The 16,047-nt window shown below is 42.6% G+C and overlaps 1 protein-coding gene across 1 annotated transcript in view; it reads right to left on the reverse strand.

Annotated features, from left to right (window-relative positions):
* Window positions 1-16,047, reverse strand: part of myo15b (myosin XVB) — a 278,965-nt gene that overhangs the window by 219,017 nt on the left and 43,901 nt on the right. The window contains exons 11-13 of the mRNA XM_059653562.1: window positions 14,483-14,631; window positions 3,402-3,447; window positions 128-252 (exon numbers count right to left, since the gene is read on the reverse strand). Of these exons, the coding sequence (XP_059509545.1) occupies window positions 128-252; window positions 3,402-3,447; window positions 14,483-14,631 (320 nt within the window). The remainder of the gene's footprint in view (window positions 1-127; window positions 253-3,401; window positions 3,448-14,482; window positions 14,632-16,047) is intronic.

Raw genomic sequence — 16,047 nt, forward strand, 5'->3', positions numbered from 1 at the left:
GTCCTTGCGTGTCAGTGCTCTTGGTGGGATGAAGGGCCTGTTCCTATGCTGCACCTTTCTTTGTAAATCATTCCCTCAGCCATGCCACCACCTGACTCTGCTAGGACCATAAGATGTAAAACTATACCTGCTGATAAAATCCGGCAGGAGAATTCTGACAGGATAGCCTTCCTTTCGAATGTGGACTGCCTCCATGATCCCAGAGTATCTGAGTTGGGCACCAACACATTCTACATCAAACTGGCCAGGGATCTGTCATGAGAAGCCATGAATGGATCAATGAAATCAAATTTGAAAACAGCATGAAAAATGTACTAGCCTCATTGCGCACTATCACCACGCTCCCCCATGCCTGCACATTGATCCTCAGGATTCTAGTTGTACCGTACTGTCAATGTATGTCACCTAGAGGGGACCTGGATGTTCATTACCGTAAATTACTCTGTGCACACATGACTTATCTAATATCTCAGTTGTTTGTCTTTAAAACTCAGACATGTAATAAAAAGTTCTGACTTGGCCCAAAGATCTTCCAAATTATACACTAATTTTGGTACTTAACACCTGAGGTAGAAGGGAATAGAGAGACATGGAGGCAGGGTAGGAATTGATTAGTATACAGTCTAAATACCAGCACAGGTCAGTTGGGAGGAATAGCCTGGTATTACAGATTCTACGAAATTCTATGCAATAGAGATTACTGACAACCTTCACCATTGAGAATTTGGGAAGAAGAATACCAGGGAATACAAAGCTTACAGTGTGTCTGAACAGACTGATAATTGTGCCAGAATGGAATGGACAAACATATCAATGTGTTAATGTGTTTCAGTCAGGAAACTGACCTGACTATCCAAATAGGAGACACTCCAGAATCTGATAATTTCGAACAAACATACTGGCTAAGAATTTCAGAGTCCCTCTCCAGCCATCATTGATCACAAACCCTATTCTAATGGCCACGGCACCACTACCAGGTATTAAACATGTCCCTTCTGCTGCATGAGTGCTTTATGTGAAAGGCTGTAAGGATTGATCATTTCTGAAAATAATGACTGCCCACCTCATTCTTCAAAGACAGTCCCTCAGGATTGGGGGTGACCTGCTTCCACTCCAGTTCACTGGGACAAATGGTAAATCCATTCTGCGATCTGCAGGCTCTGTCACACGCAGGGCTGGGTGTGCTAAGGGTCAGGCAGATGGAATGTTTGGAAGTTTGTGCATTCCCTCTGATGCCTTGACATCATCTCTGCACATTCTTCTAGATTAGATTACCTACAGTGTGGAAAAAGGCCCTTTGGCCCAACAAGTCCACACCATGCCTTGAAGAATCCCACCTAGACTCATCCCCCTATAACCCACACACCCCTGAACACTATGGGCAATTTAGCACAGCCAATCCGTTTAGCCTGCACATCTTTGGACTGTGGGAGGAAACCGGAGCACCAGGAGGAAACCCACGCAGACACTGGGAGAATGTGGAATTGAACCTGGGTCCCTAGTGCTGTGAGGCTGCAGTGCTAACCGCTGAGCCACTGTGCCACCCCACTCCTGAAGAACTTTCTCAACGTGTTCGGTGCTTCCTGATGGGCCTTCTCCATTTTAGTCAGTCAAAAGCCAAGACTGCCCATGAATATGTGGGGATGTTTTGTCTCTTCAAGAAGGCTTTGAAGACATCCTTCAAATGCATTCACTGTCCTCTTGGGAGTCTCCTGATGTGACTGAGTTCAGACTTCAGAGATTGCTTTGTGAGTTTGGTGTCAGGGATGCAAACATAAGTCCCGTCCAGTGGAACTGGTTTTGAGTGATTAGCACCTCAATGGTGGCTTGGGAAAGGGTGCTGCTATTGTACAGCTTCCCTTCCCACTGGATTTGGAGGATCTTGTGACAGCAGCTCAGGTGGCACTTCTCCAGCACTCTGTAGGTTGCCCAAGTCTATATATGTAGGAGGGAATGAGAAGCGCTGCAGCCCAGGAAACCATAACCATAGTCTTGGGGCTTGAGGTCCTAGTCCTTAACTAGCCCTTTCTTCAGTTAACTGAAGGCTGGGCTGGTGGATTAGAGGTGATACCGCATGCAGCAAGATTTATTTACTTTAGCAAGAGGAACAGAGGTGGGTTGAGTGACTTCATCCATAACTGGCATGTGATGTTATTAATTGAATGATGTTAGATAGATTTGCATTACAAATTGGCAATGCAGAAAGTAGCAAACACTATTAAGCAAAGCTAACAACCTAAAATTATCTGACCTTTGGTCAGCCTGGTGAACAGCTCTGAATATAACTTCATGGCGATCAATGTCCAAATATCAACACAACAAACAGTAAATACCTGAACAGTGATGAAATCTGAAAATAACACAAATAAAAAACAAGAATATCTTGTGGTACGGTGGTTACGTCCCCACCTCTGAACCAGGAGGCCAAATTCAAGTCCCTACATGTTTCAAAGGTGAGTCATAACGTATCTAAACAGGTTGATTTTTTAAAAATGCATTAATAGGAAAAATTGTAATGCATCTGTGTTTAACAGTCAAGAGAATTTGATGTCAAAAACACCAACTCGTGTCTGAGACTCTCTTCTGGATCAAACTAATTGATAAGCTACTTTCCAAGGTTGATGGAGAAATAATTAACAGTGAGATCATCAAGGCCTTGTTGAAAGTGCAGAGGTTTACAGGAATGACACTAGGAACGGGAATGTCAATGTTGTGGCAACATTAAAGAAACTTAATTGCTCTTTGAAAAGTGAACATTCAAAATATTGCAGAGGTTTGAAAGGATAAATAGGGAGAATTTGTTTCCACTGGTTAAGGAGGGTCAGGAACTAAACAAGACAGATGCAGGGTAATTGCTAAATGAACCAGTGGGAAGCAATTGATTTTTTTAGTGCATTGAGCATTTATAACCTGGAATGCAATGCTGGGAAGATTCAGAAGTTGATTCAATAGTAACTTTCCAAAAGGAATTAGTCAAGAAGGTTTGGGAATCTTCATTGTAGCTACATTTTGACTTCACTCCAGCTCATTACATATTACAAAAATTCACACACGTACAGGTTGCAAACTGGTCTACCATCTAATTGGAACTTGTTACATTCTACAATATCAAAAAAATCAGCACTGTGTTTAGTCATGTACAAACCTGCCTCTGAAGAGCAGGCCACACCCAGAATTTGAACCTTATCCTCAAAGTACTTTGTCATTTGCACTGTGGCTGTAATTGTAAAACCACTGGTTGTTTTGCCCTCAAAATGTACAGCCAACATTTAAACATATGTAACTGTACAACACTAATGTCCAAGATAAGAAAACTTGAACTGCTCTCTCAAAGAACATTGTTTGAATCAGTAACCTAGCATGAAACAGCCCGACTTAGCAACAGGAAAGAAATGTCATACCTTTTTAATGTTGGGCTTAATGCATCCAATGAAAAATGGGTTACACCTGGAAAATGAAAGTAAAATCAAAATTGAAATACTTTCCTGGAATTTCACAAACTTGTAAGGCAGAAAGGGCAGGAGGAGATTGTTGATAACTGAGAACTGTGAAATTCACTTCCAAGGTTAATGGTCAGGTCATTTGTAATGATATAATTCAACGTTTGATTGTATAGATACACAAAGGAAAAAGTTTACAAAGGAATATCAGAACATTATGGTTAAATATTATTTGCTCACATAAATGTTGTCATGGCCTGGTGAGGATTAATAGCCTGTTTCTGTCTAATAACTTGTGCTTCATAACTAGCTGCACCCAGCCAAGCTGTTCCATGCAACTACAACACTGACATTGTGGAAAAATTGTCCAGTGATGCCCTACCTACAAAAAGCAGCACAAATCCACTCCAGCCAACTCCCACTTTATTAGTTGACTGTTGACATTTGCAAAGTGATAGAAGGAGTCATCATTAGTGCTATCAAATGGCATTTGCAAAGGAACAGCCTGCCCATTGATGCTCATCCAAGTTCCACCACTGCCATCAGCTCCTGACCTCATTACAGCCTCGGCACAAATGATCAAACTGAACTCCAGAGATGAGGGTGAGCATGGTTGCCCTTGACATCAAGTCCACGTCTGACCAAGCGTGGATCAAGGAGCCCGAGTAAAATTGGAGTCAATGGACTCAAGGGGGAAATCTCTCCTTTGGATGGTGTCATACCTAATATGAAGAACGATGGCTGTGGTTATTGGAAGTCAATCATCTTAGCCCATCTGTGTCCTCAGATTAGTATCCTAGGCCCAATCAATAGACTTTGTTAGTAGCCTCTCCTCTACTGTAAGATCAGAAGTGGGGATGTACATTAAAGTTTGCACAATGTTCAGCGACATTCATAAATCCTCAGATACTCAGCTAGTCTACATTCAATTGCAGCAAGATCTCTGTGACATTCTAGCTTAGGCTCATAAGTGACAAGTAATGATGGTACCACACAAGTGCCTAGCAAAAGCCAACTCCAACAAGAGAGTATGTAAACATCACCCATTGTCAATCAATGGCATTACCATTACTGAATTCCTCACTATTAACAACTTAGAGGTTACTATTGACTGGAAACTGAACTGGACTTGCCATATAGAAGGAGATAAGAGCATGTCAAAGGCTAGCAATCCTACAGCGAGTAATTTGCCTCCTGATTCCTCAAATCGTGTCCACTATCTAACAAGACACAAGTCAGGAGTGTGATGGAATACTCCCCTCTTGCCTGGGTTGGTGCAGCTCCAACACTCAAGAAATTTGATACCAACCAGTGCAAAGCAGCCTGTTTGATTGGCATCACATCCACAAACATTCATTCCCTTCCCAATGATGCACAACAGCAGCAGTGTATACAATCTACAAGATGAACTGCATTAATTTAATAAAGTTCTTTTTATGACTTCTTCCAAATCCATCATGCCATCCACCTAAAAGGTATGTTGTGTTTTCCTGCCTGTTATTTAAACTCTGGAGTCCATTGAACTGGATTGCCTATCTTTCGGTTTCCTTCGTAGTGGAGTGTATTTGGGGTCGAGCTCTATATGTTTATTGATAGCTTTCTTTGTGGAGTACCAGGCTTCTAGGAATTCCCGTGTTTGTCTCTGCTTTGCTTGTCCCAGGATCTTGGTGTTGTTCCAGCGGAATTGGTGGTTCTCCTTATCCAAGTGGATAAAGATGAGTGAGTATTGGTCATGCATTTTTGCAGCCAATTGAAGGTCTTGTACCTTTGTAGTTAATTTCCTTCCTGTTTGTCCGAAATAGTGTTTGTCACAGTCTCTGCAGGGAATCAGAGTTGAAGAAGACAGTTCAAGAAGACAACATCATTGCCTTACTCAGAGCAGTTAGGAAAGTGCAATAAACTGCAACAACGATGACATTCAGGCCCCATAAATGAATTTAAAAAAACTTCCATGTATCCACAGTATTGTGGCATTTTCCGAGAGGATCATTCTTGTAATCTTATGATATTTGCCAAGTGTATCATTACATGATACTGGGTAAGGATTGTTTGATTGCTCCTACTACACTGTACCTGCAAACACTCAAGAATGCTATCCCATCTTTTATTCTCTTCTGCCTATCTCTCCTAAATGCTGAATATCCTTGGATATAAATCTGTGCAATCATACCGTGAACCTTTGTGCGAATGCTATATTCATTTTATTTCTCCCTTTCCACATTGTTCTGTTCTGATCTAATACGGTGCTTGCCCATGCTTCAAATGCCTTCTGTTTTTGCGTTCTACTTTCCTTTACCTGCTATGATTTCTGTGAAGACAGCTCCCTCTCTGTTCCATTCACCCTACCAATCTAGGTTAAACTTTCTCCAACAGTATTATCAAATCTGCCCGTAAGGATGTTCGTCCTGTTGCTAATAAGATTCAACTAGTTCAATTTGTGCATGTTCCACCTTTCCAGGACCAGTCCCAATGCCTCAGAAATCTGAAGACCTCACTCTCCACCAGCTTTCTAGCCACGTGTTCAATCACTCAATTCTCTTAGTTGTCTGCTCACATGGCACATGGGACTGGGAGTAACCCTGTGAATGCTGCAATGAAGAATCTGTTTGTGAATCTCCTTTTCAGCTCCCTGTTGTTTTTCAATCCCCTTAGCACCTATCTCAATAGTACTGACGTAGAAATGAATGACCACAACCTCTGGCTGCCCTGAGAAGCAAATCAGAAGCTGCTCATGACATGAATCATCCAGGCACCAGGGAGGCTACACACCATTTCTGGGGTTAAGCCAACATCTCCAAAATGCCTGAGTTCCCTTTTCCCCTCCTCTTCTTCATCTCCTGTGCAGTTGAGCTGCCTATTGTACCAAGAGCTTGGATTGTACAAGCAATCTGCCAGGGAAAGAGTGTCATCATCTGCATCCAAAATAGAAAACCACCTAACACAAGGATCTCAGGACATTCCTGAGCTACCTGCCTCATTCTCCTGAATTGTCTGCGATTCAACCATTCCCTTTCTACATCCATTTTCTGAATGTGTGATGTGACCACCCTTCCGAACAATAGCTCTCAACCTCACAGATACATCACAGGACCTCAAGCCACCACTGGACCACCAAAAGATTCACTGCAAAACTCCCTCTACTCTGTACTGTATCAAACAGTCCCAGGACAGGTCAATGTTAATCAGCAAATACTCGCTAATGTGTATGATTGTCCACCTAGGAAATTCATGTCACTGGTCACGAGTTATGTGGGTCATTGTGCGGCTGATGAGCACAATCCTAGAGTCACATTTCCAACCCACGCATTTGGCAGGTGTTTCTGGGAGGTCGGAGTGGTCCTTGGCCTCAAGATTGTTGGCATTCCTTTTTCCAGTTCCTTTTTCATACGTCTCTTGCCGATGGGTGTGCTCAAAAGAATTGTGCTCCTACAGGAGTTTCCTCCAAGTCAGTTTCATCTGAACAAAGGGGCCCCAAGCATTGACATCTATGATGCATATCTTGATGGAAACTTTCAGTAAGTCCTTGAAACACTTCCTTTGTCTTCCTCTTATTCGAGTGCCTTCCTTGAGCTGGATAAAGATTTGCTTTGACATTTAGAACTCAGACATCCTACCCGTGTGGCCAGCCTAGCATAATGGATTTTGGATAATCATGGCCTTGAGCTGGTGGTGTTCGCTGCTTCAAGGATACCAATGTCAGTATGCCTGTCCTCCCAGCTGATGTGGAGAATCTATCTCAAACAGCTTTGATGGTACTCCTATAGAGTCTTAAGGTGGCATCTATGCATAACCCAAGTTTTGGAGCCATATGGTAAAGTCAGAAGGATGACCACCTTATACACAAGGATCTTGTATCAATGCAGATGACATGGCCATCAAAGATTCTCATCGCTAGGTGGCCAAAAGCAGTGTACACAGATTGGATGTGGAGCTGAATCTCCACATTGATGTCAGCCTTAGATGACAGGTAGCTTCCCAGGTGAGACCAATTTTCCACATTTGAGTGGGTCTCTTTCGATGTTAATGCAAAGATGGACTTTGACTTGGGGGACAGGTTGGTAGGTACAGCACAAGATTAGACACACAGCACAGTTCCCTCTTCACTGTCACCATCAAATACTCCCAGGACTGGTACAGCACTGAGTTAGATACGGAGTAAAGGTGACTTGACATTGTTCCCATCAAGCATTCCCAGATCAGGCAGAGCACGGGGCTTGATTCAATATGGAGCACACTCTATTTACACTGTGCTATGATTTATAATCAATGCTTCACGTCTATCTATGAGTACTATTCCATCAGCTCACAAGGTGAATATGCAATGATGATGCAATGGTGCTCTGGTGGAGGAAAAGCATTGAGTGAGGGCGGTTGTGAGAGTGACTGAGGAAGAATATGAGAGGAGTTGGCTTGCTCACCTCATCTGAGAAGGGGATCACGGGACTCCAGATTATTTCCTGGATAATTTGAATTATCAGTCTAGCGATAATAATTGTCCAAATAATTTGTGTTGATGCTTATTCTTTATTTTTTTGTCTGATAACTGAGGAGAGTTTGCTGGTCAGGAATAACATTCATTATCTTCTTATATTGCCCTAGTGAAGGTGAGGGAAAGCTGCATTCTTTGCAGTAATTAGTATGGTTACATTTATAGTTTGGGAGGGAGTTCCAGGATTTTGATGCAGCAACACTGAAAGAATGATGATATAGTTCCAGCTCAGGATGGTTTAGAAAGGAATTTTCAGTGATGCTGTTCCGATGCCTCTGTTGCTATTGTCTGTTATGGATTCTATAGACTCTGCAGCAGTTTCTACAGATTGGATTCCAGATGTAACCCCACTATTTAAAACATCAGATTGAAAAAGCAGAACCACAAACCAAGTGATAACGAGGTATGAAGCTGGATGAACACAACAGACCAAACAGCATCACAGGTGCAGGAAAGCTGATGTTTCGGGAAGAAGGGTCTAGACCCGAAATGTCAGCTTTCCTGCTCCTCTGATGCTGTTTGGCCTGCTGTATTCGTCCAGCTCTACACCTGGTCATTTCAGATTCTCCAGCATCAGCAGTTCCTGCTACCTCAGAATTACAAACCAATTAACATCTCATCAAGGGTGGAGAATGTGCTGGAGTCTAATATAAAAGACATGGTAGAAGAACATTTGGAAAGCATTTATGGGATCAGGCAGAGTAAGCATAAGTATATGAAAGGGAAGTCATGCTTAACTGATCTTCTGGAGTATTCTAAGGATGTAATTGGTTGAAAAAATAAGGGAAAACCAGTGGAAGTGGTGTATTTGGTTCCAAGAAGGTTTTTGATTAGACCCTACTTAAGAGATTAATGAACAAAAGTAAAGCACGTGGATTGTAAGCAATAAACTGGTACAGATTGAGAATAGGTTGATAGACAGTGAGTAGAAAGTGGCCTAAAAGGGTCTTTTTACAAGTGGCAGCTAATGACTGCATGAATCAGTGTCACACGAGCCCTAGCTAGTTAACAGTGTACAATGACTTTGATGAGGGGATCAAATGTAATATTTTCAAGTTTTTTGATGGCAGGAACCATAGAACATAGAACATTACAGCACAGTACAGGCCCTTCGGCCCTCGATGTTGTGCCGACCTGTCATGCCGATCTCAAGCCCATCTAACCTACACTATTCCATGTACGTCCATATGCTTGTCCAATGATGACTTAAATGTACCTAAAGTTGGCGAATCTACTACTGTTGCAGGCAAAGCGTTCGATTCCCTTACTACTCTCCGACTAAAGAAGCCACCTCTGACATCTGTCCTATATCTTTCACCCCTCAATTTAAAGCTATGCCGCCTCGTGCTCGCCTTCACCATCCTAGGAAAAAGGCTCTCCCTATCCACCCTATCTAACCCTCTGATTATTTTATATGTCTCAATTAAGTCACCTCTCAAAATTCTTCTCTCTAACGAAAACAGCCTCAAGTCCCTCAGCCTTTTCTCGTAAGACCTTCCCTCCATACCAGGCAACATCCTAGTAAATCTCCTCTGCACCCTTTCCAAAGCTTCCACATCCTTCTTATAATGTGGTGACCAGAACTATACACAATACTCCGAGCGCACCAGAGTTTTGTACAGCTGCAGCATAGCCTCTTGGTTCCGGAACTCGATCCCTCTATTAATAAAAGCTAAAATACTGTATGCCTTCTTAACAGCCCTGTCAACCTAGGTGGCAACTTTCAAGGATCTGTGTAAATGGACACCGAGATCTCTCTGCTCATCTACACTACCAAGAATCTTACCATTAGCCCAGTACTTTGCATTCCGGTTACTCCTACCAAAGTGCATCCCCTCACACTTGTCCGCATTAAACTCCATTTGCCACCTCTCAGCCCAGCTCTGCAGCTTATCTATGTCTCTCTGCAACCTACAGCATCCTTCGTCACTATCCACAACTCCACCGACATTAGTGTCGTCTGCAAATTTACTAACCCATCCTTCTACGCCCTCATCCAGGTGATTTATAAAAATGACAAACAGCAGTGGACCCAACACCGACCCTTGCAATACACCACTAGTAACTGGTCTCCAGGATGAACATTTCCCATCAACTACCACCCTCTGTCTTCTTTCAGCAAGACAATTTCCGATCCATACTGCTATATCTCCCACAATCCCATTCCTCCGCACTTTGTACAATAGCCTACTGTGGGGAACCTTATCGAACGCCTTGCTGAAATCCATAAACACCACATCAACTGGTTTACTCTCATCTACCTGTTTGGCCACCTTCTCAAAGAACTCAATAAGGTTTGTGAGGCACGACCTACCCTTCACAAAACCGTGCTGACTATCCCTAATCAATTTATTCTTTTCTAGATGATTATAAATCCTATCTCTTATGACCTTTTCCAACACTTTACCAACAACTGAGGTAAGGCTCACTGGTCTATAATTACCAGGGTTGTCTCTACTCCCCTTCTTGAACAGGGGAACCACATTTGCTATCCTCCAGTCATCTGGCACTACTCCTGTAGACAATGACGAGTTAAAGATCAATGCCAAAGGCTCGGCAATCTCCTCCCTGGCTTCCCAGAGGATCCTAGGATAAATCCCATCTGGCCCAGGGGACTTATCTATCTTCACACTCTGTCAGATTTCTACCACCTCTTCCTTGTGAACCTCAGTCCCACCTAGTCTAGTAGCCTGTATCTCAGTATTCTAACCAGGTGGGATTGTGAGTTGCAAGGAGGCTTCAGTACGATTAGACAAGTTGAGTAAGTGGGCAGATTCAGTACAACATGGCTAGGTATGAAGTGAAATACTTTGGTGTGAAAAACAGAAAAGCAGAACATTATTTAAGTGATATATCAGGAAGTATCGATGTACAAAGGGATCTGGATATCATTGTCAGTCAATGAAAGATAAGCAAGTGCAGAAAACAATTAGGAATGTAAATGGTATTTTGTCCATCATTGCGAGAGGGGGGTTGAGCTCATAAGTAGGGATGTCTTACTGCAGTCAGACAAGGCCTTGGTAAGACTGCACCTGGTGCATTGTGTGTAATTTTGGTGTCCCTACCTGAAAGAGGATATATTGCCATAGTGGACAGACAATTTCAGAGGCAATGTTTTCCTCTGGTAAGTGAGCTCAAAACCAGGGGTCACAGTATCCAGATATGAGGTAGGTCATTCAGGACTGAAAGAGGAAACATTTCTTCACCCAAACAGTGTCAACCTGTGGAATTCACTAATACAGAAGGCTGTGGAGGTCAGGTTACTGAATATATTCAAGAAAGATATGGATAATTTTGTAGATATGAAAGTCGTCAAGTGGTATAGAGAGAAAGCAGGAATTTGGAGTTGAGAAAGAAGATCAACCAGAATAATATTGAATGGTGGAGCAGTTCAAAGGGCCAAAGTTCCTACTCATGTTCTTAATTTCGATGTTTATGTTTGTCCATTTAGGTAGTAGGGGTCATGGGTTTGGAAGGTGCTGTTAAAGGAACCTTGGCAGTTTATCTTACAGATGATTAGAGGACAAGATAGGGTGGACAGTGAGAGTCTTTTTCCGAGGATGATGATGTCAGCTTGTACGAGGGGGCATAGCTACAAATTGGGGGGGTGATAGATTTAAGACAGATGTCAGAGGCAGGTTCTTTACTCAGAGAGTGGTAAGGGCGTAGAACGCCCTGCCTGCCAATGTAGTTAACTCAGCCACATTAGGAGCTTGGATAAGCATATGGATAATGATGGGATAGTGTAGGAGGAGGGGCTTAGATTAGTTCACAGATCGGCACAACATCGACGGCCGAAGGGCCTGTTCTGCGCTGTATTGTTCAATGTTCTATGTTCTATGGTACACAGCTCCCACTGAGCATCAACGGCAGAGGGGCTGAATGTTGAAGGTGGTGGATAAGGTACCAATCAAGCGGGCTGCTTTGTCCTGAATGGTATCAAGCTTCTGAAGTGTTGGAGCTGTACTCATCCAGGCAATTTGAGAGTATTCTATCACACTCCTGACTTGTGTCTTGTAGATGATGGACAAACATAGTAAACAAAAAGGCAAGTTATTCACTGCAGGATTCCCAGACCCTGATCCACTCTTGTCAGCACAATATTTATATGGCTATAATTTCCAGTCAAAGGTAACTGCCGGTTGTTAATCGTGGTGAGAGGGGAATGATATAGAGCGATGAGGGTGCTGTTGATTGACAAGGGGAAACAATTAGATTATCACTTGTGCAAAATAATTATTGCCTGCCAGTTTTGTGGTATGATTGTTACTTTCCGCTCTTCAACTCAAGCCTGAATGTGGTTCACACCTTGTGGCATTTGAATACAGATTGCTTCACTGTCTGAGGAGTTGCAGTGGGACCAGACACTCAGAAATCATCAGCAAACATCTCTCACATCTAAACTTATGTTTGAGAGAAAGTTATTGATGATGTAGATGAAAATACTATTCACATAATCAATAGTCTAAGTCCCATTTGTCCAATCTGTTCCTTTATGTCTGTTGGCCTTGCCTTCAACTACCTGTCAACTTACTGTTAAAAAGTAACATGATCTCTGTTTCAGTCACTCTTCAGTCATTCCTCCCAAGTTCCAAATCCCTCTCAGTAAAACAGCTTCTCCTGCTCTCTATCCCAACTGCTACAGCAAGTTATCAGAAAAGCTGATAGCATGTTGTGTTTAAGCGTAATGGGAGTTGAATACAAGATTATGCTTCAGTTATAGAGAGCATGTGTGAAGCTGCAACTGGAATACTGTGTAAATACTAGTCACTGCAATTATGGGATAATGGTAAAGGTTTGGAAGCAGGTCAGAGAAGGCAATACCTAAACCGAGTGGATTGCCTTTCAAAGAAAGGTTAGATAGGCTAAACCTGTATCCGTTGGAGTTTACAAAAGTCAAAGGTAGCTTAATTGAAACATTCTGAGGGGAGAGATAGTAGGAACTGCCGATGCTGGAGAATCTGAGACAAGGTGTAGAGCTGGATGAACACAGCAGGGCAAGAGCATCAGAGGAGCAGGCAAGCTGGATGTATCCCAAGGGTCCAGACCTGAAATGTTTGCTTTCCTGCTCCTCTGTTGCTGCTTGGCCGGCTGTGTTCATCCAGCTCTATGCCTTGTTGCCTGAGATCCTGAGGGAACTTGATTTGATTCATTGTAGCCATATCTACCAAAGTACAGTGAAATGCTTTGTTTTGTGAGCAGTACAGGCAGATCACAGAAAACAAGGACAAATAGATCATAGGGTGCTTAGACAGAGTAAATCATACAAGGTTATGGTTGCACAGGAACTGTACAAAGCAAGATCAACATTGGCAAGATCATCATTACTAGTTGGAGCAGCCCACACAGCAGTCTAATAACAGCAGGGAAAAAACTGTTCTTGAACCTGTTGGTACATGTGTTCAAACTTCTGTATCTTATGCCTGATGGAAGAGGTTGGAAGAGAGCGTTAACAGAGTGGGAGTGGTCTTTGATGAATCTAGCAGCCTTTCTGTGGCAACGAGAAATACAAATGGAATCCCATGGATGGGAGGTTGGCTTCCGCAGTGGTCTGGGGCAGTGCCCACAACTTTCTGTAGTTTCTTAGGTCCCAACTGGAGCAGTTGTCATACCTGGCTGTTATGTACCTGGATTGAATGCTTTCTATGGTGTATTAATAGAAGTTGTTGAGGGTCCTCATGGACATGCCAAATTTCCTAAGCTGCCCGACGAAGAGGCATTGTTGTGAGTGGGTGGATGTTGAAAGGATAATTCCTCTTGTGGGACAACCTTGAACTAGAGATCATTATTTAAGAATAAGGATGTGGAGAAGCTGGGATTGAACTGGGTTGGACAAGGTCAGAAATCACATGACACCAAATTATAGCCCAACAGATTTATTTGAAAACATAAGCTTTTGGAACCTCACTCCTTCTTCTTATGTCAGTGAGAGAGGTGGCATTAGACACAGAATTTATAAATAAAGGATCAAAGGGTCACACAACTGATAAGGATGTATTAAACAAACCTAAGATGCTGTTTAATCTTTAACCTGTTGGAAGATTAGAAGAATAAGGATCCACCCATTTAAAACATAGAGGAGGAAACACTTTTTCTCTCAGAGAGTTGAGTCTTTAGCATTTCCATCCTCAGAAGGCTGTGGATGCAGAAGCTTTAATTATTTTTCAAGTAGAGGTAAACAGATTCTTGATGGCCAGGGAGATGGAAGATACTTGGGGGATATGGAGGAATGAAGAGTTGAAGTTAAAATCAGATCAGCCATAATCTTAATGGATGGTGGAACAGGCTGAAAGGACTGAATGACTCCCTTTTATTCCTTGTTTGTGTGTTCATATTTCTTAATTTACTTGAATATCTCCATACTTTGACTCCTCCATCATTTTGATTTCCTATTATATTGTCTCATCTTCCATCATTTTAAATTTCATCTCCACTCAGCCTTTCTCAACTCTGCAGGCTTTATTCATCTTAGTGTATTTCAATCTGATTTGGTAGAAAGCAACGCTACAACAAGAGCACAGAGTTACTATTTGTTTCATCAGCTATTACCCACCTCTTCAGTCTGCTGATCAGATCCAGGAGACTTTGCTGAAATTTGGTGGCCATGGTTGGTGACTGGTATCGATGTCCTCGACAACGCGAGCCAATCCGGTTCTGCTGACACAAACTCTGCTGTGCTCTCTTAAACAGGTCAGCGATCATCTGCAGAGGAACATCAGCAGAGTCCAGACACCATCAGTATCTGGGGGGTTTCCAGTGAAACACTAAGAGAGCCAGGACACTGTATATAGAAAGTTTCCAGTAGGACATTAGGGGAGTCAGGACATCGTCAGTATATTGGAAGTTTTCAGCAAGACATTAGGAAGGTTAGGGCACTGTCATTATACTGAGAGTTTCCAGTGGGACCTTGGGAGGGCTAGGGCACTGACAGTATATTGGGAGCTTCCAGTAGGACTTTAAGAAGTCAGGATCCTATCAAGTGTAGGGAGTTGTGGCCCCTAAACAGGAACTGCCACTCTCATATTGGTGTAGCACTAGCAATCTCCAGTAAGAGAGCAGACCTATGGTCTGTTAAAACTATGGCAACTTGACTGACTGCCTGAGAAGCAGCAGAAGTTCAACATGCTTGAAAATCTCACGCAAATTTACTTAAACTGATAACTTGCAGTTTCACTGTCATGGATGGTCACATCCTTAGTCTAGCTTGCTGCAGCTCGGAATCTTTGTGGCTGCTTGTCATTTAATCCTTGGCTTGTTTGCGTACTCAGTTCTCGAAGCAGTTATACAACACTGGGTGTCCAGAAACATCCTCCAGTTAGATATTGGGAAGAGTTAAGCTTTTGTTTCTTACCATCAATCCAGAGATTGACAGCAAACTTACGCCATCACTCTTTCCACTTTGGTATCATGTAACATCATTCCTATCCCACTGCCTTCTGAAACACTTATCCATGCTTTTCTTATATATGCATTTGACTATTCTAACGCAGTCCTGGCTACTCTCTTGCTTTCTATTCGATAAATCTGAGGTCTTTCAAAACCCTGGTGTCACATCCTAACTCAGACCAAATTCTGTTCACCCATTACCCTGTGATTGTCTCCCACTTGAACAATGACTAAAATATAAAACTCTCAACTTTGTTCTCAAATCCCTCTGTTGCTTGCCCCTGCTTATTTGTGTAACCACCTCCAGCCTGACAAACCTCCGAGATCTCTGCAGTCCTCCAGTTCTGGCCTCTTGATCATAACATATAACATTCAAGGGACAAGTGCAGAAAATTGGGATTATTGCACTTTTAGTGGTGGTTATGTTAGCGCAGATTCAATGAGCTGAAGGGCCTTTTCTGGTGCTGAATGCTCTATGAATGCTCTTAGGAAGCAGCTTACAAGGGAAATTGTGTCTCACAAATTGGACTGAGTTTTTTGAAGAAGTAACTAAGATCATCGATGAAGGCAGAGCAGTAGACATAATTTACCTAGACTTTAGTAAAGCCTTTGACAAGGTTCTGCATTATAGACTAATTTGCGAACTTAGATCATAATGGGATTCAAGGTGAGTTTGCCATCTGGATACAAAATTGACTTAACAGCCAAAGACAGGGAGTTGTGGTGGAGGGT

The sequence above is a fragment of the Stegostoma tigrinum genome, chromosome 22 (assembly GCF_030684315.1).
Source record: "Stegostoma tigrinum isolate sSteTig4 chromosome 22, sSteTig4.hap1, whole genome shotgun sequence".
Taxonomy (NCBI): domain Eukaryota; kingdom Metazoa; phylum Chordata; class Chondrichthyes; order Orectolobiformes; family Stegostomatidae; genus Stegostoma; species Stegostoma tigrinum.